Genomic DNA, 26,230 nt, shown 5'->3' with positions numbered 1-26,230 from the left:
AACTAAAAAGGAATTACACTTAAATTGATCTAGCTCAAACTTCCAGGTGTTTATTTTTTTAATTTTCTGATATGCTAGGTCCACATGGAAATTATACCATACAAAAAATTACGAATGTTAGGATAATAATGTCTTATTTACCCACGTCATCATCTTTATTGCTCTCTATATGACTTGTATTTCTTTGTACCTAAAGTTCAGTCTCTGGATAAGCAACATTTAAATAACTTAATTCTGAGAAAAAACACTTCCACTAATTTTCAGTTTCATAAACTGGAAATGTTCTACCTGTGTAATTTAGTTTGTGGATAAGAAACGATAACTAAATTTTATTTAGAATGGAAGTTACTTTTAATAACTTTTTAAATTTATTTTCTTGCAAAGACGAAATACACTTAATTTTCTTTGAACAAAATTTCGAGAATTAAAACTTTTGCTAACTTTATTTTTTCTTTCTCTCTCTCTCTCAACCAAACCTCGAGTACTAGTAGTAAATTTTAGATTATTAACTTATTTTTAAAAAATTAAAAAGCTAAGTTAATTTTTGTTATGTAGTTTTATACTGAAGCGTTTCAATATGTAAAGAATCGACGTAATCTAAACTTCAAAAAATAATTTTTAATAATGAATATTGCAACTATTTGCAACAACGGATTAAACACATCTTAAACAATAACAATAATAATAATAATAATAATAATAATAATAATAATAATAATAATAATAATAAAAACATACAAAAAAGTCAACACAAATAAAAAGCAATGTAAAAACAGGAAATTTAAAATTAGAATTACTCAACATCCAAATCTCTGGGAAAGAAACATAAAGCATTTAACATTATGCGTCAAATTAAGTATACATGTGTACAGTAAGTAAGAATAAAAGAAGTTACCAGATTTATTAGTTTTAATTAAAAGTGAATTCTTCGCATGCTAAAAACGTTTAATCATATACAGTATTTTAAATCGTTTCCAATCTACTCAGGTAGCATTGACAGCACATTTGCTCTAGATTTATGATCTAAAAGCTTTTGATGATAACATTACTAATAAATCTAGAAATCAGTTCCTAGGAATGATATCTTTTTCAATAAGTACTAGCACACACATGAACGCAATAATTACCTCGTGGTCAATAGCCAAGTCATTAATATGGTGAATGCTCTCATTAACTAGAACCAGCCGATCGGAACCATCCAACCGTGCACGTTCAATGCGAGGCTCTTTTCCCCAATCACTCCAGAACAGGAAACCAGATGCCGGATCAACAGCAATGGCCATTGGCTTATCCATATTCCCACTTACAACTACATACCGATTAGAGCCATTTAATCGGGCTACCTCTATGGCACTAAACTTCGGATCAGTCCAATATATGTTACCTGAAGGAAAAAGGTAATTATCAGTAAATTCTGTGGAAACACTAGATAATACAAACAGTGCAGTCATTAGTGTATTTATTGTTAAAAAAAAAAAAAAAAAGTGAACTATAGGCTTATAACACAATATATATTAGGCCAATGCAATGCTCTACTTTTAAAGCTTTACTTGCAAGTTTTATTTAAACACAGTTTGATAATCACATACCATGACCATCAAATGCCTACATTATGATATAGAAAATGCGGGACTCCACTTAATTGAGGTATTGTATACACAATTATGCGTACACCTAAATGCACGTAAGACTATATATACACACTACAATGATACTAGATAAAAAGATAATAAATTATTTGAAATTTGTTGAGTGTTAAAGCTATTGCATTAAAAAACAAGTATAAGTGAATTATACTTATTTTTGCCAGATCATTAATAACAGTCCTTCTTAACCTTATTTTGTCAAAAAACAGCAAAAATATTCAATTCTATTTGAATTTATTAGCGCACAAAATAGAGACTATAAATACCATACAAGAGAGTGCAGGAACAACCTCGAAGCGTCTTTTGAATTGATATACACATTCTCAAATTCCGCAACTTGTTTTCTTCATTTCTTAGAAGCGAACCCTGATGTTTCCAAAGGTACCAATATTTACGTGTTTACGGATACTCTATTTTGTTACGTTACAATGTTTACGGATATTCTATTTTGTTAACAGAAAATAAATATCTATCTAATATTCAACACGGAGTGTCGAACAATCGTACTATCTTTGGCGCATATATCACTTTTACCTTGCCTAAAATAAAATTTCAACTCTTTCCTGAGTATCGTGATTTAGTTTGTGCGTATACAAAGAATTAACATGATATTACAAGTTTCAGCACATGTAAACTTCCACCTTTACAGAAGTCAAATGAAGAAGATAGAAACGGGAATTATTGCTCACTCATATGTGTTCGTCAATACTTACAGAGAACTGAACAGGCCTCTAACACCGAATATCCGTATACCTTCATTATATTTTCATGTTTTCTTATTACGTACTATGCTAATATAAGGTTCCCACTCTAATTCTGATACTGATTTCCTAGACTTCCCATGACTGAGTAATTAAAGTTTTACTGACTGGCAATACCGCGAACACTATAATTTAGGGTTAGGATTAGAATATATATGCAGAACAACCTGATTTTCGTACTGTAAATACTTATTATATCAAACTTCCTTAATTTGGAATACAACAAAACAGTACTTCCACATTAATAATATCTTTAGTATCTCGGCATTCTGAATACACTCATAAACACAAACAAGTAAACACATACCATAAATTGGCCTCCCTCTTCGATTATCTACAATCAACAAATCTTTGTTTGTTTGTTTCTTTCTTTCTTTCTTTCTTTCTTTCTTAGGTAGCAATTAAATTTTTTATTTAATTTGTCCTTTTTCTTTGAAAGCTTTAACATTTTTCAGCGTTCCTCAAAAATTTTCTATGATAGTTATCTTTTTTTCAACTTTTTTATTATCTTCTTTATGGATTTGCTCTACATATCTTTTGCGGGTAGCTAAAAACAAAATTCCTGACTCTTCTGTGAAATATAACAATTTTTCTGACTTTTGCCATATTTTGAAGAATTTTCCTAACTTTTCCCGACTTTCAAGGTCAGTGTGAATTCTGTAATAGTGTATCTTGGAGCTGATTACATTGAAAATATTTTTGTTGTATTTGTTTATTATTAAAATTACGAAACTAATGAAAGGATTACTCTCAATTCTTTCATTCAACACCAACATTGCTTTTTATGTCATCCTACCAAGCTGTTTCCTACTGCCTTAAACCTCATCTTCTCTACATTGCTGCTGTGCCATGAATCTTGTTCTGCTGGTATGTCAGCATCTCCACTTGAAAGCTTCACTTAGGTATGCTTCCCCATCTTATCCATTCCCTGTACTATCTGCAGCGTTTCTTATGTTACTAATTAATAACTTTCTAGCTGACAGATCACCAATTACTTTATACCTCTACTTTATTACAGGAGAAACGTTAAGCAAATATTACAAATACGCAAGCATGCATCTGCGGAAACAGTTATACCACAGAAATATATATATTTAATTTGACAGTGCAATAACTACTCTTTGTTATCATTCTACTTTAGGTTTATGAAATCCCTGAATATCACTCGCATTTCCAAGCTTTCAACTCTCCCCTGTCGCACACAGTCTAGATCACAGAGAAAAACAGAAGAAAGATAAATAGAAACATCACAGAAAATAAAAGGAACGGATTTACTTCGGTAGAAAACTCCTGGAGACACTTTGCCAAAACCAAAGATCACACATCAATGATGGAAACTGTGTTGCAATAAGGCGGGGTTAATTTGCGATTCTTGTGTTCATTCGTGGAAGGTTACCAACGCATGTTGATATTTTTATTGTTATGCCAATGATATGCAAATTTTAAAATTACTGATTCCCATTTATGATTTAACTATCCCCTAAATTTACCTAATGTTTCGAAACGAATAAACAAATTTTAAAAAAGAGTCTTTTTATTTCATTTTTAGCTTCCAATAAAATTTCTGAATCTATCTTGTGAGAGGTTCTATTAAATGTTATACAAAGAGTGAAAAAGTGCATGACTGGACCGGGATCTTCGGCATACAGTACCGATGTGTTAACCACCAAGCTACACTGTCCGCTCCCAAAACAGTCAACACTCTTCTCATTCTTGAAGTCGGTGTCCTTTCACTCAGACCATACGTGTTGCTCTTGGACAATCCACTGTCCACATTCAGATCACTTCTAACGGTTGTCTTGTACTAACGAATCGATGAAACAACCAATTTTTAAAAAACTCACTGGTATCAATTTCTCTATAGGTGAGAATTTAATTTCAATTCGTTAATTTCTTTTGACGACCGAACTTTCCGAAGTAGCATCTCTAATATGTTTCTTCACAAGGACTTGATATTTAGATATTTCCTTGATATTTAGATTTTTTTTTCTCTCCTGTTTTTATCCTGTGATAAAAATTCCAGGAGAGAGAGAGAGAGTCGAAAGCTCGGAATGCAAATAGTATTCAGAATTTTACAAACATATAAAGTACAATGATAATTAGAATTCCTGAGCGTGTCATTAGAATATTCGTTGCATTTTACAGTAAATAAGCAAACTGTTAGGCGACAGCAATAATTACACAATACTTGAAAGAAAAAAACAAATGAGATGAGAGATTAAGATAAAATATACTTGAACGAAATGTAGGGTATGAATCTACAACTACATAATTAGTTCTGTATTACTTGACGAATGAAGAAACATTTACGACATAGAACCAATAAACTACATGAAACATAGAAAACAAATAAAGCATGCTTAGCTTAATTGAATTACAATAAAATGCAATATTATCATGCAATGACACATTTGTAAGTAAAGCTTTATAAAATTTAAGATATTATATTAAAAAATCCTCAACACAGTTAAGCATATTAGCACATAGAATCAAATTTACAATTAAGCAACCTACAAGAATACGTATACTAATAATCTACCTCCAATCCAATCCACTGCCAAGCCTGCAAGAAAAATATGTATTTTCATTTCAGTATGGTGCACACACACACACACACCATACACATACACATATTTAGATGAAAACAAACAACGAAACGCATTACTTTTTTCCTCTGGTAACACACATACCCTCTCTCTTCCCATCATCGAAGCGAAATAAATATGAAACACACTTTAATCATATCCACCTTGTGCTTTGAATAGGAATATATTTCAAATGCTTTTTGAAGAGAGATAACAAGGAAATCATTGGGATCCTTTCTTATTTGTCATATACTACAGGAATATTTTTTTATGTGAAATAAATGTGAACCAAATGGGCGTGTTAAAAAATTAATAGAATATCTGCCTCAACCTCGCCCTACCCCCAAAGAGAAATTAAATAGATGAACAAAAAGGTTAAATTTCTCTCTTACAAGGTATCTACAGATAAAAATTACGAAATAATGACGATAAAATAAGTGATAGAACGAAAACGTAGACAAAAGTGTGAATATTGTGAGGATATCTGCTAGCTGCGATGGTTCACAAAGAAGAATATTAGTTAAAAATTTTGATAATGAAAAAGACAGGCTACACCTCAATAATAAATAAGTACTAATGACTTAGTAGCTGATGTTCTCTGAGGAATTGTTAATTATTATATGCAAAAATGCGAACAGGGCACACAAGCAACACAAAATGTAATACTTACGGTTCCACAGAACAGTCAAGAATTTTTATTATTCTTATTCTTCTTATTATTATTATTACAATTTTAGCAACTAACTGAGATTGTGTCTTGAAGGATAAAAAGACATGAAAAATAGGTTCAAAGAGATAAGTTAAAATTAAACGTACAGTCCAAATAAAGGTAAAATTTACAATAATAAGTACATTTCCTTTACAAATTTCTACCTCATTTTATGTATGTTTATGTTTAATTTAATTAATTTCCTTGAACTATTTTTTTAATCCTTTTTATCCTTGAAGATGGAAGTGTATTTAACTACTGAAATTATTGGGAGAAATTCTTTGTTCTATGTTTAATTTAATTAATTTCCTTGAACTATTTTTTAATCCTTTTTATCCTTGAAGATGGAAGTGTATTTAACTACTGAAATTATTGGGAGAAATTCTTTGTTCTATGGGATCGCAAGAATTTCATTTTATCTTTAACCGAAATTGCTGTGATGAAAATAGAATTTAACAGGTTCTAACTCATAATTGTTAATTTCTACTTACGAAAATGTTGATAAGTAATGGAGTTAACGCCCTAATTAATGATTCACACTAATTGATGACCACAATATTACAAAGGTAAGCCTTATGAAGCTAATGTAATTAAAGAAGTGAATTTACGACTCCTGTAGGATATAAACCTGCTACACGACGAAAAAAATATAAAAAAATTCAGTTTAATACATCTCTAATCACTTTCAAAAAATTGCATAAGAAAACCTCGACGAATTGCTACAAAGAAATCTGTCACATTGTTAGTACTTTTGCTTGAAGGAACTGTCATGGCCAAATGGTAATCTAACTACTTTTGGTGCGGAAGATGTAGATTCGATTCCCAATAGGAATACATATTAACAAAAAAATTGGCTACTTACCAATGAATCCTTCCTTGAAAAATTTAAATATTTTGATGTTTCGGAACTCTCAGCTGGTTCCTTCCTCAGTGGCAAGGTAAAAAGGATTAAAATGGAAAGGAGATAAAAGGAGTAAAACCAGGAATACATACCACTATATAAAAGTAACGTACAAAAAAGATCCTGAGATGAACAGAGCAGAGTGAAAAAAAAGAATGAACTGAATAAAAAAGATGATGAAACGTCAAAATCTTTAAATTTTTCAAGGGAGGATTCATTGGTAAGTAGCAATTTTTTTGTTAATTTTGAATATCCCCCCATACGCCCATGTCATTACAAGGAACACATATTGTTCAAATTCCTACATTAAATGGTAGGTTTGAGTCCTATGGTCTCAAGAGGTGAAAGAAAACGCTATAGTCCAAACAACGAAAACCCGGAACTTATGCTTCGCTTTTGTTGTATGAGAATAATACGTAGCCAGCGGTAAAAAAAAAATTCTGAAGTTTATTTATTATTACGGAAAATAAGCTTGCAAGAATAATATATTCGTTTCCCGTTAATACACGTCCAATGATATATACAATACAAGAAGAGAATCAAATAACGAAAATGAAATGAAATCTAAGTTTAACGTCCCACGGTTATGCCGGTTAGGCTAAAAGAGACGGTGATAATGAGAAATGAGTGAAATGGTGGAATGAAGAAAGTGGGAGGAAACGGTAGAACCCCGAGAAAACCCACGAGCACGGTGTTTGTCCACCACAAAGTCCACAAAACGCAAGCTGGGATCGAACCAGGGACCCCAAGCACCGGAGGTGAACGCTCTACCACTTAGTCACCGCGCCCCCGGAATCAAATAACGATTTTCGATGAACAAACACAATAATTCCTGAAACTTTGAAACAGTATATCATAAATAATGAACGGCTGGCTTCAAATTAGATGTAGCTTGCAACATCTATCACCATATATGAGAATTATCATAGCGAATAGAAATTTTAAGAAGCAAACTCACCTGTAACCCAATCAACAGCAATGCTTTCTACGGACTCAACATGTTCCACAACAACTTCTCTGCCAGTTCCATCACGATGAATTCGGGTTATGCTTGCACGATCACTATCTACCCAATATAAGTAGTCCAATTCTATAAGGATGGAAAAAAATATTAACATTTAGTCCTCCGTAGCTCGAAAGAAAATAAAATTATACGTGAAACAGCAATGTATATCAAACTGACGTCTAGTACATGAGAAGGCATACGAAGTATAGAAACGACTTTCCACAATTTATAAAATCTACATATACTCATTTTTGCATACTGACGACTCTATGATTTTATACAAGGTCGTGAAAGCAACGTTTAACAAGAACAGAATAATTTTTAAGTGTCAATATGTTTAAATATTATATAAGATAAATCCTTAAAATATATCAATATTTTTCAAGAACAGAGAAGAAAAAACTACGCAACATTCAAAACACAATGTTAATACTAAGTTAATCTGTGTTAATCAATGCATATTTTGATCAATTTAAACCACTATTCAAAAATAATATTAAATCATGGAGTTCAAGCTATGTGACTAGCTACATTAGTTTTAAAAGTCAGAAATGTGCTATTCGTACAATACATAAAGCACAACACCGAACAAGTCATGTAAATCTCTGTTTAAAAATGTACTTTTCTTTCTTTCAATCCTCTTCTTTATCTCATATTAATACTTGGCTAAAACTTCGCTATTACAGATAATAGGCTAAATAAAAAGTTTAATTTCCATGCATATAATGAGAGACAGGATATTAAAATTTACATGTTTACAATGTCGGTTAGACTGGATTCCAACACATACCTAATGTTTCAAAGTACTAAAAAGTACAACAAATTAGAGTTTGTAAAATTGGAACCAGCAAAATACTCAGTAAAACAATCTCTATGAATGATCTTTGGTGCCTTTGTCACTTTTACTTTTTTATATTATATTTTAATGTTCGGAATACCAGTTCCACCGCACATTTGCAACTTTGGACAAAATACTCTGTCAGAGCTCAAAATACAAAACTGGCACAAATAGAAGATTGAACACGACGATAATTAATTTTTAGAAACAGAAGCTGATCACTTATAAAATCAATATGATAATAATAAAGGATACATTCGTTTATTTGAAAGTGAAGATTACAGTGTTTCTTCTGCCTTGTTCGTTTCCTTTGGATTACATAAAATGGAGTACTAACTAGCATGATTCTCACAATAACTTTGAGACTGTATCCGTCATTTATAACTCTCAAATGCCATATTTATATTTACTCTTACAATCGAATAACCGGTAATGGTGGAATCGATCAACCAACAATTTAAGAAATCGACGCAGTAGACCAGAAAAGCATATGTCTTCCATTTAAAATGAAATGAAATCTGAGTTTTACGTCCCACGGTTATGCCCATTAGGCTAAAGCAGACTGTGATGATGAGAAATGAATGAAATGGTGGAATGAAGAAAGTGGGACGAAACGGGAGAAGCCCGAGAAAACCCACGAGCACGATGTTTGTCCACCACAAAGTCCACACAGCGCGAGCTGGGATCGAACTAGGGACCCCAAGCACCGGAGGTGAACGCTCTACCACTGAGCCACCGCGCCCCTTGTCTTCCATTTAGTTTCTTTTTGAATTACTGTGTCATACAAAACTTTAATTACACAAATGGAATACAGCAGATCTTTGAACTAACCTGCATGAAAGTCAACGCTTGTAGCCATAAGAACTCTAGATATTGGAGCAAGGACATCTGTTTTATTACTGCCTATAAGTAATCCTCTAATTTCCCAGTTCAGAGAGTAGAAAATGAATTCATCAATTCCTGTAATAAAGGAAAATAATTAAATAAATCCTACAAATAAGAATTTTATTCTTTCAGTTGTATATTTTACATCGTAAAAGAGCAAAGAACAATTAAATAATTAAATCTGAAATCTTTGGTAAAAATGACAGAAATATTATGATTTTAACTAAGAAAGAGATTTTCTACAAAACAGTGGTATCCATAAGACTTTACATTAATTTTGCTAATTTGCTTAGAAAAAATGTAGTACTATTATTTAATTAACGACTCGAAATTTATGAATTCGCAGAAAATGAAGTTTAAAAACTAGAAAAATAGTAAATGTATATATTCACAGATTAATAATGCTATATAGAGCAAAATCTCCAAATAATTCATTTAAATTACGTGTATTACATTCACTTTTTTTGCTATTCGATACAATACGTTTATATCATATATTATTATATGTGAATATGAACGAACATTCATTCATGTGAGATTAAGTAAGTAAACTATTTCCACTCCAACAACTGCTTTCGAAAAGTGTATGTGCATATGTTTACAACGCATTAATGGTATAAACGATTTAGAGAATTTTCAGATATTTGTATCACAACTTTATATGCTCAGTACCAGGTTCTTACAGAGTACCCAAAAAGACCTAACTTTCATTATTCAGTTAATCACTTTTAAATAGTGGTGGGCATAAAAACCGGTTTTCGAAAATTTTGAGAAAACCGGTTCGGTTTTTCACCGAAACCGGTTTTGGTTTTCTCCAAAACCAGAAATGTGTTCTCTTTCTGACTAGAATAGTGTTTTGTTGTTCTCCAGAAACAGTTCCGTTTCCACAGTTCTCACCGAAACCAGTTTCAGTGGAAACCAAACCGGTTTTGAAGAAAACCGAAACCGGTTTCGGTGAAAAAAGAACCGGTTTTGGAGAAAACCGACACCAGTTTCGGTGAAAAACCGACACCGGTTTTGGGGGAAAACCCGACACCAGTTTCGGTGAAAAACCGAAATATTGGTTTTTCGGGTTTCGGTTTTTTAGGAACCGGTTTCCTGTTTTTATAAAAACCGGTTTTGCCCATCCCTACTTTGCCCCCTAGTTTAAAATGTAATCAACAACATACACATAATGAAAGATACAACATTTATTTTATGAGTTGGATATATTAAGTTTTCCCGGGCCATTCTGTTTATGACAATGTCATGCAAGTCACTGAGGAATTTAGTAAGATATTGAACATATTAAAAAAGGAAGTGCCCTACCCAAAATTCGTTCATTTGTTTAGCTTTACATCCTACGTTTACGCCCTGTACGCAAACATGTTTACATATTAACTTCAACTTTGGTATACGTCAATATACCTTATTTATTTAAGTGACTAATTTTCAATGGGAAATCTCATTATCATTTCCTCAATGGATGGTTTATAACAAATACTGAATTGTACACTCCACTTGAAAATTAGCAATGAAAGTGCACTCAGCTTGAAATTACATGCAAATTTAACCAAATGGTACAGACTTACAGAACAGTAACTTCTTTATGTAATATTCACAATGACATGCTGACTCAACTTCTGGTTTTATCAAAATGGTACACATGAGATGTAGGGTAACATTTTTGATCTAACACTATTCATTGATGTAAAATTTATTTTTCATTGAATTAATACGACACTGTTAAATGGCAAAGGTCGTTATGTACATGAGAAGCGTGTAAAGTCATGTGCATAGAAATTCTCATGGTTAAAAAAAGACTATGCTCCCATCGGGAAACGAGTGCGAACAACGGTTTGGTGTTCCGTTAATATCATATATTCTCCATCAAATAACGAAAATGAATTTAATGAAATCATATTAATATTGTCTTGTTGCTTCACAATATGCAGCAGTATCAAACAGATGGATCCAATTTCAGAGCTTTATATCCCTCCAATCACGGGTCAACACTTATTGAGATATATCACACTTGAAGGGGTACGTCATAGATTTTCTAATTACAATATCTTGCTAGATGCCTTTCTAAATGCAGCAACAGTCGAACAACAATTGCCGTTAAATTTTCATTGAATTGAAATCTAAACGATTTTGTTAAGTAAAAAAGAAAGGTTTCTGTATTAAATGATGACTTCGCAACAGAAGGATTTATTTGCTCTAGAAATGCACAGGGCTGTCTCAGCAACTGCGATGAGGCGTATATTTAGACGACATTTTGGATAAAGCCACCCACAGCTAGCAGCATTCTTTGTTGGTACCAACGCTCTTGGAAATGACTGTTTATGTTAGGGGAAGAGCCAAGGTTGCAATGCATTTCAGAGAAAAATATGAGAAAAATTCAAAATAGTTTGGCAGGTAGCCCTTGCAAGTTGCGCCAGTACATAGCTTCAGATCTTTCATATGAATGTGTTGAGGCGACTTTTGCACATGCACTTCCTATCAGTGACAACAAAGATGTGTAAAATTTAAACGATGTTGAAGACGACAGTTTCTTGCAACATTTGAATTCCAGCGATGAGGAGACATTCCATTTAAACGGTAAAGTCAACTGGCACAATGTGCGAATCTGAGAACTAGAGAATCCACATGCAATTGTAGCGATTCGCCGAAAGTAAACATGCTCTGTACTATTTCTACAGGAAAGATGTACGGTCCTTTCTTATTTGAGGCGCAAACAGTTAATGGGAGTCACCCGTCAAAATGCTTCAAAACTGGCTTCTCTCACAACTTAATGAAGACTCTAATGATTCCATTTTTTTTTAGCAAGATGGAGCACCATCACATTGGTACAGAAAGGTTTTGACTGTTCTCAAATAGCACACTGATTCAACGTTGAATAGGTCGCAAGGAACTCGAACATTTAGCATTACATTCTCAGTTCTCAAGGTCCTGAAACATCCCATCGTGTGATAACTTCTTTTGAAGTTACGTGAAAGGCTGAGTTGTGCCTCCATTACCAAATGATATGAATGATCTCAGAAACAGAATCAGAGAGGCAATGAATTCAATGGAGGAAGGAATTTTGCAGAGAGTTTGGGAAGAATTCAGCTATCTTCTCGATGTTGTCCTTGCAACAGATGGAGGGTATACTAGTAAAGACTAAGTAAATGTTAAACAAGAAATTGACATCAAGAATTTACACACACACACAAAAGAAAAGAAAGAAAAAAGTGAACAGCAACCTTTCGTTTAGAAGCCATCTAGATTTAGTTTTATGAAAGACTGCAGCAAACAAAGCCGTCTTCTTAAACTTTTCTTTAACAAATTCGATTCAATACTATTTACTATTTTCATCGCTGAAAGTTGTGAACATGTAAATAAAAACTTTTACTTACCAATGCATTTAGTTTCATCATTTGGATCTGAAGTATAACCAGTGGCGCATTTACACACTCTCTCAGTTTTTGAAATGGGCAGACATAAATGTGAACAATTTCCCTTATTCACAGAACATGGATTAGTTCCTTGCTGTACTTCAGGATCATAAATCTTCAAAGACAATACTTGATCTGTAATAAATATGAATACAGAGTAAGTGTAAAATATTTCAGGAGTCAATGCCACTGCTTTTCAACATTTTGACACTTAAGCTTTTGTCGCCAGTGTTGGGCAAAATCAATTGAAATCAATTGCAATTGATCAATCAATTGAAAGTAATTGCTCTGAAAATCAATTGCAATTGATTTCAATTTGTAATTGACAATTAATTTCAATTGCAATTGAATTCAATCATAAAATTTGCAATTAAATTTTCGTCAATTGTTAATTGTTAATTGGTCACCAGGCAATTGAAACTTTTAATTGTTAATTGTCAATTGCAAAGGGTGCAATTGAAACATTTAATTGTTAATTGCAATTGACAATTGAAACTTGTAATTGTTAATTGTAATTGTTAATTGCAATTGAAATTAGCAATTAAAACTGAAGATAAGAAGATGTGTGTGTATTGTGTTGTCCACTTGTTACTGTTTTACATATTTCAAATAAGGTACTTATAAGAAATGCTGGATACCTACCATCCCTTCCCCCCCCCCCCCTGGGAAGAAAGCCAGGAAACTAAGTATTTTTTAAAATATATTATGTTTATGGTTCTATCCCCCTCGAAAGAACTCTATATGCCCGTCATGCATACAATAGGAATGGGCACCAGCGAGTTCGAGCGAGTTTTCTTTAAAACTCGACTCGACTCGAAGCAGACATCTTTGAGCTCGACTTGAGATCTCGGCTCGAAAAATTTCCCCCAACTCGACTCGAATTCGGATCGAGTTTCCAGTCGAGTCGAGCCAATTCGAGCTAAATCCTTTGTGTAGTTCCCAGTACTACTATCTTCAAGTATCCTACATAGACAATATAATAATCAATGATACTACTACTACTACTATAATTAATTATCATTATAACACCGTGTACCTGTATAAACATGGAATATAGGCGGTTTGTATCGGAATACTAAAAATTAGTTGACTGTCGATCTTGGTCGTCAAGAAATCTTCAGGAGGCAAGGACATCGGTCACGAGGTTCTTGGTTTGAGTTCAGGAGGAGCAAGTATTCGGGCTGAGCCAAAAATTGTTAGAAGTTATGGGACTCCAGCCAAACATGTTCAAAACTGCTCGACCCGGGCTTAGGGTTGTCAACAGCTCAAGCGGCTCCCTCACAGCTTATTCACTTATCGAGCCGAACCGAGAAGTGAGCCGAGCCAACAGCTCATCCAAGCAAGCCAGCTCCAGCCGATGGCTCACACGAGCCAAGCCGAATTGAGCTGATTGCTTACCCCAACCGAGCCCGTTCTAGCCATCGGCTCAGTTGAGCTGACTCGAACCCAGCCTATGGACTCGTTTCAACGGAGCTGGTTCGAGCCATTGGCTCCAATCGAGCCGAGCCGATGACTCGTCTTTACCGAGCCGGTTCAAGCCATTGGCTCAATTGAGCCCAGTCGATGGGTAATCCCAACCAAGCCAGCTCAAGCTGTACGCTCAGTTGAACCAAGCCGAGTCGGTTGACATAACTATTCCGGTTGGGCTTCTACTTTGGCTAAAAAATTGGACCGTGCAGTTCTCAGCCTTGATGGTAAGAACTACAAAAAATGATATGAAATCTTTAGTTTTACGTCCCACGATTATGCCGGTTAGGCTAAAGGAGATGGTGATGATGGGAAATGAATGAAATGAAGAAAGTGGGAGGAAACGGGAGAACCCCGAGAAAATCCACGAGCACGATGTTTGTCCACCACAAAGTCCAAACTGCGCGAGTTGGGATCGAACCAGGAACCTCAAGCACCGGAGGTGAACGCTCTACCACTGACCCACCGCGCCAACTGGTAAGAACTACAGTATATACTTATATTGGTGCTCACGGCGTCATTAACTTGTTCCGCCACCAACGAATTTCAAGGTACTTTGTTCTGCATCTTTTGTGCGTGTTTTGTGTCGCTTTATGCGCCTATTCCCACATTTTGTGCATCACCGGAAGTGGGTCAAAATGGGCCTACAAATATGACGGAACAAGTTATTGCTCTTCTGCCACCAATGAATTTCGAGATTGTTTCCTTCACATCGTTTTGTGCGTCTACTTCCGTTTTGTACGTCGTGGGAAGTGGGTTAAAATGAGTCCCCAAGGTGGGACGAAAACGATCAAGAGTTCCGCCACTATTAAATCTCGAGGTCGTTAATTTCACATCGCGTACCCTTTTGTACGTCTATTTCGACGTTTTGTGCGTCACTGGAAGACGGTCAAAATGGGCCTCGAAGGTGGGACGAAAATGACCCACTGCTCCGCCACTACCGAATTTCGATATCCTTCCTTTCGCATCGACTACTGAATTTTCGTGCTGTTTCGTGCCCCCATTTCCACGTTTCGTGCGTCACCAGAAATGGGTCAAAATGGGCTTCCAAGGTAGGACGAAAATGACACACTGTTCCGCCACTATCGAATTTCGAGGTTGTTAATTTCACATCGCGTACCCTTTTGTACGTCTATTTCGACGTTTTGTGCGTCACTGGAAGACGGTCAAAATGGGCCTCGAAGGTGGGACGAAAATGACCCACTGCTCCGCCACTACCGAATTTCGATATCCTTCCTTTCGCATGGACTACTGAATTTTCGTGCTGTTTCGTGCCCCCATTTCCACGTTTCGTGCGTCACCAGAAATGGGTCAAAATGGGCTTCCAAGGTAGGACGAAAATGACACACTGTTCCGCCACTATCGAATTTCGAGGTCGTTAATTTTACATCGCGTACCCTTTTGTGCGCCTATTTCGACGTTTTGTACGTCACTGGAAGATGGTCAAAATGGGCCTCGAAGGTGGGATGAAAATGACCAAGAGTTTCACCACTACTGAATTTCGATATTCTTCCTTTTGCATCGACTAGTGAATTTTCGTGCCGTTTCGTGCCCTTATTTCCACGTTTTTTGCGTCACCGTAAGTGGGTCAAAATGGGCTTCCAAGATGGGACGAAAATGACCAAGAGTTCCGCTACTATGGAATTTCGAGGTCGTTAATTTCACATTGCATACCCTTTTGTGCGCGTATTTCGACGTTTTGTGCGTCACTGGAAGACGGTCAAAATGGGCCTCGAAGGTGGGACGAAAATGACCCACTGTTCCGCCACTATACCTACCGAATTTCGTGGTCCTTCCTTTCGCGTCGAGTAGTGAATGTTTCGTGCCGTTTCGTGCTCTTATTTTCACGTTTTGCGCGTCACCAGAAGTGTGTAAAAATGGACGTCCAAAGTGTGACCAAAATGACCCATTGTTCCGACACTATCGAATTTCTAGGTCGTTTCTTTCGCATCGTTTAGTGATTATTTTTTTAAAAGTTTTCTGTGCCTACTTCCTCGTCTTGTGCGTCACCGGAAGTGAGTTAAACGGACCTTTAAAGTGGGAGTTAAATGGCTCACTATTCCGCCACTATCGAATTTCGGGGTTGGTTCTTTCGCATCGTTTAGTGTGTATTTTGTACCGTTCTGTTCGCCTACTTCCACGTTTTGAGCATCACCAGAAATGCGTCAAAATGGTCCATCAATGTGTGAGAAAATAGAGCCATTGTTCCGCCACTATCGAATGTGGGGGGTCGTTTCTTTCGCATCGTATAGTGCCTGCTTTGTACCGTTTTGTGCTCCTATTTCCACTTTAGTGCTTCTATTTCCACTTTAGTGCGACAACAAAAATGGGTCAAAATGGCCTACAAGTATAGCGGAATAACTTCCGTCACCATCAAATGAGGTCGTTTCCTTCACACTTTTTATACATGATTTGTGTCGCTTTGTGCATCAGTGGAAGAGGGTCAAAATGGACCTTGAAAGTGGAATGAATATGTCTTTCTCTGCCATATTTGTAGGTCACCTTTGACCCACTTTCGTTGGCCTACAAAACGTGAAAGTATGCGCAGAAACGGTATAAATATGCACTAAACAATGCGAAAAAAGCGACCTTGAAATTCGATACTGGTGGGAGAGTGGATCAGTTTTCTTCCCACATTGAATGCCCATTTTGACCCACTACCATTGATTCACAAAACGTGGAAATAGGCTTACAAAACGGTAGAAAACACGCACAAGACGATGTGAAGGAAACGACCTCGAAATCGTTCCTGACGGAACAGCATTAACTTGTTCCGCCATATTTGTAGGATAACGTTGACCCATTTCCGGTGACGCAGAAAACGAGGAAATAGGCGCACAAAACGACACAAAAATGGAAATTTAGCTTAATTACATGGAAATTTTAAGTTTGTAAGCTTAATTATATGGAAAATTTTATACATTTTTCCTTTAAGTTGGTCTACTTTACGTTGATTTGGGACTTTTAAATTGTATTCATTTTTCCACTGAAAAATATGTATAATTCAACAAGTTGATTTGATTTTGAGTTGCTTTTGGGGTTTAACGTCCCGGTCAGCAGCGAGGCTATATGAGACATGGACCTACTGATTTACGTGGAATCCGAACCACATGAGCTCCCGCAGGGAATCGAACCCGGGTTTCCCACGCCAAAGGCGCGTACGCTAACCGCTTAGCCACGGAGGAGCTCTATGATTCAACAAGGAAATATTTATTAGTTATAATTATAATAATTATCTATATAATTGAATTCATTGTAATTTGGTCCATAACAAACACTTTACCATTTCGTACTAGCTGTTATACCCGTTCTTCGCACGGATCAGATAAAATATCAATGTAAACAAACTGAACAACGAGAGAACAATTAAGAAACATTTCTAACATTGGATATATTTTGTGTGAATATATATCCAACAACGTACATGTGCTTTCATTGGGAAGGCCGATGGGGTTGAATTTGAACGTAAACACTATCGGGAGTGTCACTATACGTCTGAGCAACCCCGATAAATATGGATTCGACACAAATTCTACTACTTTTACATGTCCCGGTGAACACCCCCTCAGACCCCCTTGGTTCGTATTGTGAAACAATCTCCTCTGGCCCCCACCAACCCCCAACTAATACCACGAAAACTATGAATGTGACACTAACATCTGCCATTTTCTACTACTTTTTACATATGCCGGTAAAAATCCCTATAATCCTCTGGTTCCAATTTTGAAAAAAACAATGCCTCTGGTCCGCAGCCGATGGGGGCTGTATTTGGAAGTCAACGCCTGTGGAAGTATCACCATTCATCTCAGCAACAGCTAAAACTATGGATTTGGCACTAATATCGGTCACTTTCCATTAGTTTTACATGTCTCGCAATTCCCCACCCCCGGTGACTCCCGGCCCGCATACAATGCTGGCTAAATTTGAAAATCATCGCTAATGAAAGTATCACCATTAATCTCAGCCACCGCGAAAACTACGGAATTGACATCGGTCATTGTGGATTATTTTTACATGTCTCGTGATCCCCTTCATAATGCCCCCGTTTCTTATCTGATGGGGGCTAAATGTGAAAGTAAACGCGGTCTTGAGTTTCACCAATGAGCTCAGCTACCCCGAAAACTATGAATTTGACATTAATATCGGTCATTTTCGATTATTTTTTTACATGTCTCGGAATTCCCCCCTCTGGTGACCCAAGGCCCGCATACAACGGTGGATGAATTTGAAAGTCATCGCTACTGGTAATGTCACCATTGATATCAGCAACCGCGAAAACTATGGATTTGACACTAATATCGGTCATTTTGGATTACTTGTACGTTTCGGTATTCTCCCCCCCCCCCCCCCCATTGACCCACGGCCCGTAGCAGAATACGGTGAATTTGGAAGTTAATGCGATCGGAGTTTCACCATTGATCTCAGCGACCGCGAAAACTATGAAATCGACACTGATATCGGTCATTTTCTACTACTTTTACATGTCCCGGTAAACGCCCCCCTGAGACCCCCTGGTTCGAATTTTTTCGAAAAAGCTTTGCCTTGGTGTGAAACCTGGACCACGGTATCTTTGACCAAAATTTGGTAACTCTCGGTCGACTTGTCTGGTCCCCAGGCCGGTCCCGGTAAACGTCTCCTGGAGACCCCATAGTAAGGAATTAAAAAAAAAAAACTCTTCGTCTTGGTCTGGGGCCTAGACCAAGCTACCCGTGACCAAATTTTGAAAAGTTTCGGTCCACTCGTCTCGTCCACAGGCCGCACAAAGATAGACACACAGACACACGAACAAACTATTTTATTTATATTAGAAAGGTCAGATCCGCTGTTATTGTATTAGCGCGATGCTTGAGCGATTGATCGTAGAAATTCAAACTCCGATGAGTGATAATTTTATAGGCTTGTTTTATTACAAGTTTAAACTCTTTAGTCAGTAGAAAAGAGGGCGTGAATCATGGGTCAGAGTTGATGACAATGGGTTTTGGCGGGTCTGTGGGTCACAGTGGGTAAGAGTGATTTATGGTGGGTGGTGGTTCAGAGTGGGTCACGGTGGGTTGTGGGTCACAACGGGTGGTGAGTCAATTGGTCGTGGCTAAAGTTTTCATTGCCCCACGCCCTCTCTGAACTACAGTGTTGAAAATTAATCAGTGAAAATCAATTGCAATTGATCAATCAATTGAAAGTAATTGCTGTGGAAATCAATTGCAATTGAATCAATTGCCAATTAATTTCAATTGCAATTGAATTACAGAATTCAATTGCAATTACTTTCCACTGCAATTACTTTCAATCAATTGATCAATTGCAATTGATTCTCCTTTTTTAATGGCCAACTGCAATTAACAATTAACCATTACTTATTTCAATTGTTAATTGCAATTAACAATTAAATTTACAGATTAATTGTTAATTGTTAATTCAATTGAAATTTGCCCAACACTGTTTGTCGCTATACTTCTATTGAACACGAATTGGATCCACTTGTATCGACCCACTATAATTCCAATTTTGTACTCCACGTTTTGCCTTAACAAACGTGGAAACAAATAAAAACAAATTATATGGATCGTGCAACATGGTGCATTCATAAAAAGACCATTGACTAGTTCATTTCCTCTTTAGTTCAACATCATCATGTTTTGTGTAGAATATATATTGGATATAATGAAATTTGAGTGCTGCGACAAGTGAATGCATTGATCATGATCATCAAAAGAAATTGAATATTTGATTAACTTATACAGTATGTTATCTTAACAGTAAAGGGTAACATTTCATCACAAGAAAACACATTTTCACTGAATCACCTACTCCAAAGACAATATTGACTTGAATACAAGCAAATTTAATAATTTCCATGTACTAGTTCTTATGTTATTATTTAATAAATGTCTCAATTTAACTAAACTCTTAGTCTTTCTAACAACTAAAAGTTTCATTTTAATTTGTATATCGAAACAGTTTTTGATACATAGCCGAACTTACAAAGGTATATCATTATTCATACACATATATCATAAATTACGGATTAAAAGGAATTTTCTCGAAATCGTGAACTACATTCACTGTTACAGTAATAACAAGAATCCATATTTCATACGTAGTGCCCGATTTCCTTGATTGGTCGGTAAACATGTAGAGATGCTGGAAGCACGAAGTTAGTGCTGGGAGCAGAGCTGGCATCCTATCTCTTCAAGGAACTATACAACGCATGTCGAATGTCGTAAGCTGCGTTGCTACTAACGTAGCGACTCCGAAGGGACTATCATCCACGAACCCAATTCAGAAGATGGCAGCATAGGGCTTTCAGGTTCCACAGTGAAATTTTACGGTGGAGGTTCTAGTGAAGGAAATTTCACCTAACGATTAACTTTACTCATCTCTTTCACTATTTTTCACCCTAAACTTCTTCGTTTTTCATCATATACGTATGAAGAATCAAAGTGAACCACTGAAACAGCAACTAGTCTATATTTTTTCACGCAAAAATTTTAAATCAAACGTACTTAATCTCCGATATTATTATGCTTGCTTCATAATTATTTAAAAAATAAGTAAACTTCTAATGCAAGAAAAAAAAACCTTTACAATATGGTGACGTTTCACAAGTTACAGAATTAACATAAAAAAGCTAAGTATACCTACGATACATACTTGTATTATTCCTTAATATGACATCATTTTCACCAGTTGTTTTGTTGACGACATGAATAGCTGAATCATCCTGATTAGCAAAATATACCATGCCTTTGTATACAGTCAATGCTGTTGGACGAGCTGATGGCAGATTCAGAGTTTGTATTCGCTGTTCTGCAAAGTCGTAATAATCCACGGCGTGTGATTCACTGTTGATCCAGTATAAGCGCCAGTCTTCCACATCCATTGCTAAACCTATATTTGAAATTTACCATGAATAATAATAATAATAAATATTCATAACATGGAAGACTATAGTTTGTATCATTGTCGTAAGTTTAATACGGCTATGAGCATATAATTTGAAAGGAAAGATTGAATCACACTTAATCTAAAGTATATACATGAAAGATCAAAATACTTATTTTGTTATATAAATTTATATTTCCTAATATCTACAACATAAGACAACCCTCCTATTTTCTGTATATAATTGTAGTAAAAATTATTCACAAATACAAAGATGATATCTGCAATTATGTTTAAATATATATGCTATGCTATGCATATGAGTAAATGCTATTATTAAATGTGAATCGAGAATGCTACAAGAAGGAAAATTAGGATTGAGTTAATTCACAATTTTTATTATTATTTATTTATTTATTTATTATGATGCATCAATCTTCATTCCTCTATTCTACAAATTACTTTATTTTTACTTTACATCTACCATAGTACTGAGCTCTGGAACAGCGAAGGAAGAAAGGAAAAGTTTCGAGGGATTTAGATTATTTTAAGACCCCTAAATACCGATAAAATCAGGTTTGAATGTCCGTCCAACTACAGTCTGTCAGTACGCCCCACACTTTCCCTGATACTTAATTAAAATTTTAAACTTCCAGTTTTTAGGGAACTACTCGCCTTTTCTCCTCCTTTCTGGTACAAGGGCATTTCCTCATAAATGAAGAAACGTTAAAATTTTCTTCAAAATGACTAACAATTTTGTTCGTCTTCTGCCAAAAATCAATGACATTAATGCTCTATAGTATGACATCATTCATTTACTTTTACACATGTGGTAGTAGCTTTCTAGTAAGCTTTTTTTTTTTTTTTTTTTTTTTCTAAATTAGAAAATTAGTCTGAAGAATCATATTCTTTATAAGATTCACTGATTTAGTATTTATATAATTTATACAGAAAGAAATATTGCTCTCTCTGAGTGAAATATATTGACGAACTTGCTTTCTTTAATGTGTATATTTCTGAATATGAAGACGCAATCATTTGTTTATATATAAACTATTTTGAACATAGATTAGGATTTTGCTCTGAATCAGAATTAAGCCGTTCATTACTAAGAACAATGAAGCAAATTAACAACACGAACACATTGTAAAGAACCACTCATTCTATTTTTATAAAAACTATATTTATATTGAGATAATAATAATGCTGAATCTAGTTAATCTTTGCAATTATGAGGGACAGACTATAAATTTGCTATAGCTTATTTACAATAAACTTGTTCGTTCACTGAGATTTGATTTTAATCAATCTTTTCAAACCAAATACTTTAATTATAGTACTGTTATCACGTACAGGATTCCCCACTTATTTAGCAAGCACGAATTTGCAGACCTTTCCTGGTTTTCTAGGTCACAATTTACAAATTTTCAGATATATATATATATATATATATATATATGGTCTAGGAATTAATTCGTGCGGGTGGACAAGAGATGGCGCAACGAACGGAGCGTCCCACAGTTCCGTGTATCCACACATGTGTTGCAAACCCCTGTCATCGCGTATCGTTCGTAGTATAGGGCAGTGGATTAAAGCGTCAACAACACCAGTTTGTAGTTAAGTGAACATGGCCCAATTTGTGCCTGATAAAGTGTTTTTGCGGGGTGTCCTGCTGCATTACTTTAACATGCAGAAAAGTGCGACTGAAAGTCATCGTATTTTGGTGGAAGTGTATGGTGACCATGCTCTAGCTGAGCGAACGTGTCAGAAGTGGTTTGCACGGTTTAGAAGTGGTGATTTCGGCTTGGCAGACCAAGAGCGAGCTGGACAGCCAAAAAAATTTCAAGACGAAGAATTGACAGCATTGCTCGAGCAGGATTCGTGTCAAACGCAGGAACAACTTGCAGCAGCATTAGGCGTTGATCAAACAACAGTCTCCAAACGCTTGAAAGCCATGGGAATGATTCAAAAGATGTCACATTGGGTTCCACATGAATTGAAAGACAGAGACGTTGAAAGACGAAAAACCATTTGCGAATTGCTGCTTCAACGACAGAGCAGAAAGGGGTTTCTGCATCGAATTATTACGGGTGATGAGAAGTGGATCCATTACGAGAACCCTAAACGAAAAAAGGCCTGGGTGAAACCAGGTGAACCAGGTCCATCACAACCAAAACGAGATATTCACTGTGCAAAGGTTATGCTGTGCATATGGTGGGATATGAAAGGTGTGGTGTACTATGAGCTGCTGCAACCGGGTGAAACTATGAATGAAGAACGTTATCGACGACAATTAATGCGTTTGAAGCAAGCTCTGGCCAGAACACGACCAGAATGGGAGAACAGACATGATAAACTTATTGTTCAACATGATAACGCTCGCTCACATGTCGCAAAACCGGTCAAAACCTATTTAGAAAATGTCGGATGGGAAGTTTTACCCCACCCGCCGTATTCACCAGACGTTGCTCCTTCGAACTACTACTTGTTCGATTGCATGAACAACGATTTGATTGGACAGCGGTTTACTTCTTCAGAAGATATCGAAACATGGGTCTCTGACTGGATCGCTTCCAAGGATGAGGACTTCTTTCGCCACGGAATCCGTACATTGCCTGACAGATGGGCGAAAGTGGTGGCTAGCGATGGACAATATTTTTCTTAAGGTATTTATGTATTTTGTGTTTGTGCTACAGCTTCAATGTGTGCGTACCAACCGCACGAATTAATTCCTAGACCAAATATATATATATATGAAATGAATAAAAAAATGCACCAGAGATTCCTAATCTACTATGCATGTACATGTACATGTATATAGTATGTACCTGCGTAGACATTTTGCAAAACAATTTATTTTATAGAATGTCCCCTACTAAATAGCCGGGTTAGGAAAAAAGAGAAATGGGATATGAGAAGTAATAATCCCCATTTAAAATTCCCTGACTTCTCCAGGACTTTTACGAGTAAGCTGAATTCTCTAATTCTTCCATGTTTTCGAGATTTTCCTGGTCGGTGGGAACCCTCATGTAAAATATTTTTCCCAAAACCTCTATTTTCATATAAAGAAAAAAATGAGAAAAGTAGTGACAAAATATACAACTTGCCTCGTGGAATCTGTAAAGAAGGCCAGTCTCTTCTAGATACTAAAACTTTCCTGTTGCTTCCGTCCATATTAGCCATTTCTATAACGAATGCATAACCAGACATATCACTCCAGAATAGCGTTCCTCGAATAGGGTCAACAGCAAGTGATTGGACTTGGAAAATTTTCTCCGTTATAACTTGTGAAACATATTCCCCTTCCAGGTTGCACACCATTATCTGATTATAATGAGCTCCCGACGAAGATACAAACATATTTCCAGATATCCAATCAATTGCGAATCCTTCTGGTTGTTCAATTGCTGAAAACAGATATAACAGTTACATAAAACCTGTATCATACTTGAACTGGGTTAATTTCAAGTTTAAGGAAAAGCAAAGAATTTTGTAAAATATACGCCATTTTAAATATAAGATTAATCACATTAACTACATTATTTTACGTATCTTTGTATTTTAATATTAATCTTTGTATTATATATTACGTGTATGATTAATAATATCTGTAAACTAAATAACATTAAATTGAATACTTCTATAAAACGAAAATATTAACTGAACTTTTTTTCTTTTACAAGCAATAAAAGCTATTTCATTACATCATACTTGACAGGAATATTATGTATAAAAAATAATATCTTATATTATTTATATTATATTAAGACTATCATTTGGCTAGCTTGGGGCTCCGCCCTCAGTCCCTCGCGTTTGCTTGGCTTACGGCCTCGCGTCCCTTATGTATCAGCCTTTGCATCAAGAGTGAACTTCCTGCATTTGCTCTTAACATTTCCTGAATTTAGCCCAGCTGAGGGCTTCACCCCTGATCCTCGCATTTATTCGGCCTACGGCCTCACACCCCTTGAACCCATAATTCTACCAAATTTCAAGTTTCTTTTCGTATTTCAACTATCTAAAAGATAAGATTTTGTATCCCAAGAAAACGCCCATTTAAATAACATGGGAATTTCTTCTTCCCTCCTCTAGACCCCTTAAAAACTAAAAATATTCACTTTTCACAATTTTCCTGTGGGTTAGTCCCGGAAGGGTATAATCATGCCAAATTTCATCATTCTAATCCTGCTGGAAGTGCCTGAACATTTTCGGGTGTAGATGATGTCCCATATAAATAACACGGGAAAGGTTTTTCAGTTCCCCATAAAACCACCCTATAGTTGGAAATTTTTATTTTTGGTGATTTACTTAGCTAACACTAACGAAAACGTTCAAGCACACATACTTTCAAGTTTTTATTCCAATTCTAAGTACCTAAAATATGAGATTATAGGTCCAAAAAAGGGTTCATTTAAATAATATGGAGAATTTCTTTATTCCCCTTTTAGACCCTCTAAAAATTAAAAATATTTACTTTTGGCAATTTCCTGTGTGTTAGTCCCGGAAAGCTACAATCATGCCAAATTTCAACTTTCCACGTCAACCGGATGTACCTGTTATTTTATGCCAGTTCATGTAGTTTTATACATACATAGTTAGGATTAGGATTACAAAACAATCGATTCGTATGTTGTAATTCTTTTCTTTACGAAAAAAGAAATACTCCAGTAAACATCCCTTATTCTTCAACAAATGAATGCTCACTTTCGTAATAGCCAAAATCATTCTAAGTTAACAAGAATAAAACACACTGAAAAAATACAAAAATAAAACTACTACTAATAAAAAAAATCTTTAAAAAGCTTTAAAATAATGTATTTACTCCAGGATTTTACAAACCATGATCTTCTCAGAGTGAAAGTTCAAACTATTATATTAGTGAAAAAAATATCCTAACTCATGAATATATGATGCGTATTTGTGCTGTCTATATACAATATACATTTAGTCGAGATGACTTGTATCAAACGAAATGTTTTTGAAATAACTGTAAATGTAAAGTGAATAAAGAGATGAAAAACAAAAGCAAAAAATAAGAAAAGAATTTCGCATTTATATGAAAGTATGCTCAATGTCTTTTTAAACGGAAGAATTATTTAAAAGCCTAAATAATGCTATCAAAGAGAGCTTGTTATAT

At 35.5% G+C, this 26,230-nt stretch overlaps 1 protein-coding gene across 4 annotated transcripts in view; it reads right to left on the bottom strand.

Annotated features, from left to right (window-relative positions):
* Positions 1-26,230, bottom strand: part of LRP1 (LDL receptor protein 1) — a 527,843-nt gene that overhangs the window by 128,371 nt on the left and 373,242 nt on the right. For 3 of the 4 annotated variants that reach the window (XM_081745289.1, XM_081745273.1, XM_081745263.1), the window contains exons 28-34: positions 24,204-24,503; positions 20,866-21,102; positions 12,709-12,882; positions 9,278-9,406; positions 7,561-7,692; positions 4,947-4,970; positions 1,128-1,384 (exon numbers count right to left, since the gene is read on the bottom strand). In XM_081745289.1, the coding sequence (XP_081601415.1) occupies positions 1,128-1,384; positions 4,947-4,970; positions 7,561-7,692; positions 9,278-9,406; positions 12,709-12,882; positions 20,866-21,102; positions 24,204-24,503 (1,253 nt within the window). The remainder of the gene's footprint in view (positions 1-1,127; positions 1,385-4,946; positions 4,971-7,560; positions 7,693-9,277; positions 9,407-12,708; positions 12,883-20,865; positions 21,103-24,203; positions 24,504-26,230) is intronic. The other variant, XM_081745282.1, reaches the window with a different exon arrangement.

The sequence above is a fragment of the Thermobia domestica genome, chromosome 2 (assembly GCF_964235325.1).
Source record: "Thermobia domestica chromosome 2, izTheDome1.hap1.1, whole genome shotgun sequence".
NCBI classification, from domain to species: domain Eukaryota; kingdom Metazoa; phylum Arthropoda; class Insecta; order Zygentoma; family Lepismatidae; genus Thermobia; species Thermobia domestica.
This window is presented reverse-complemented; position numbering and strand designations above follow the sequence as displayed.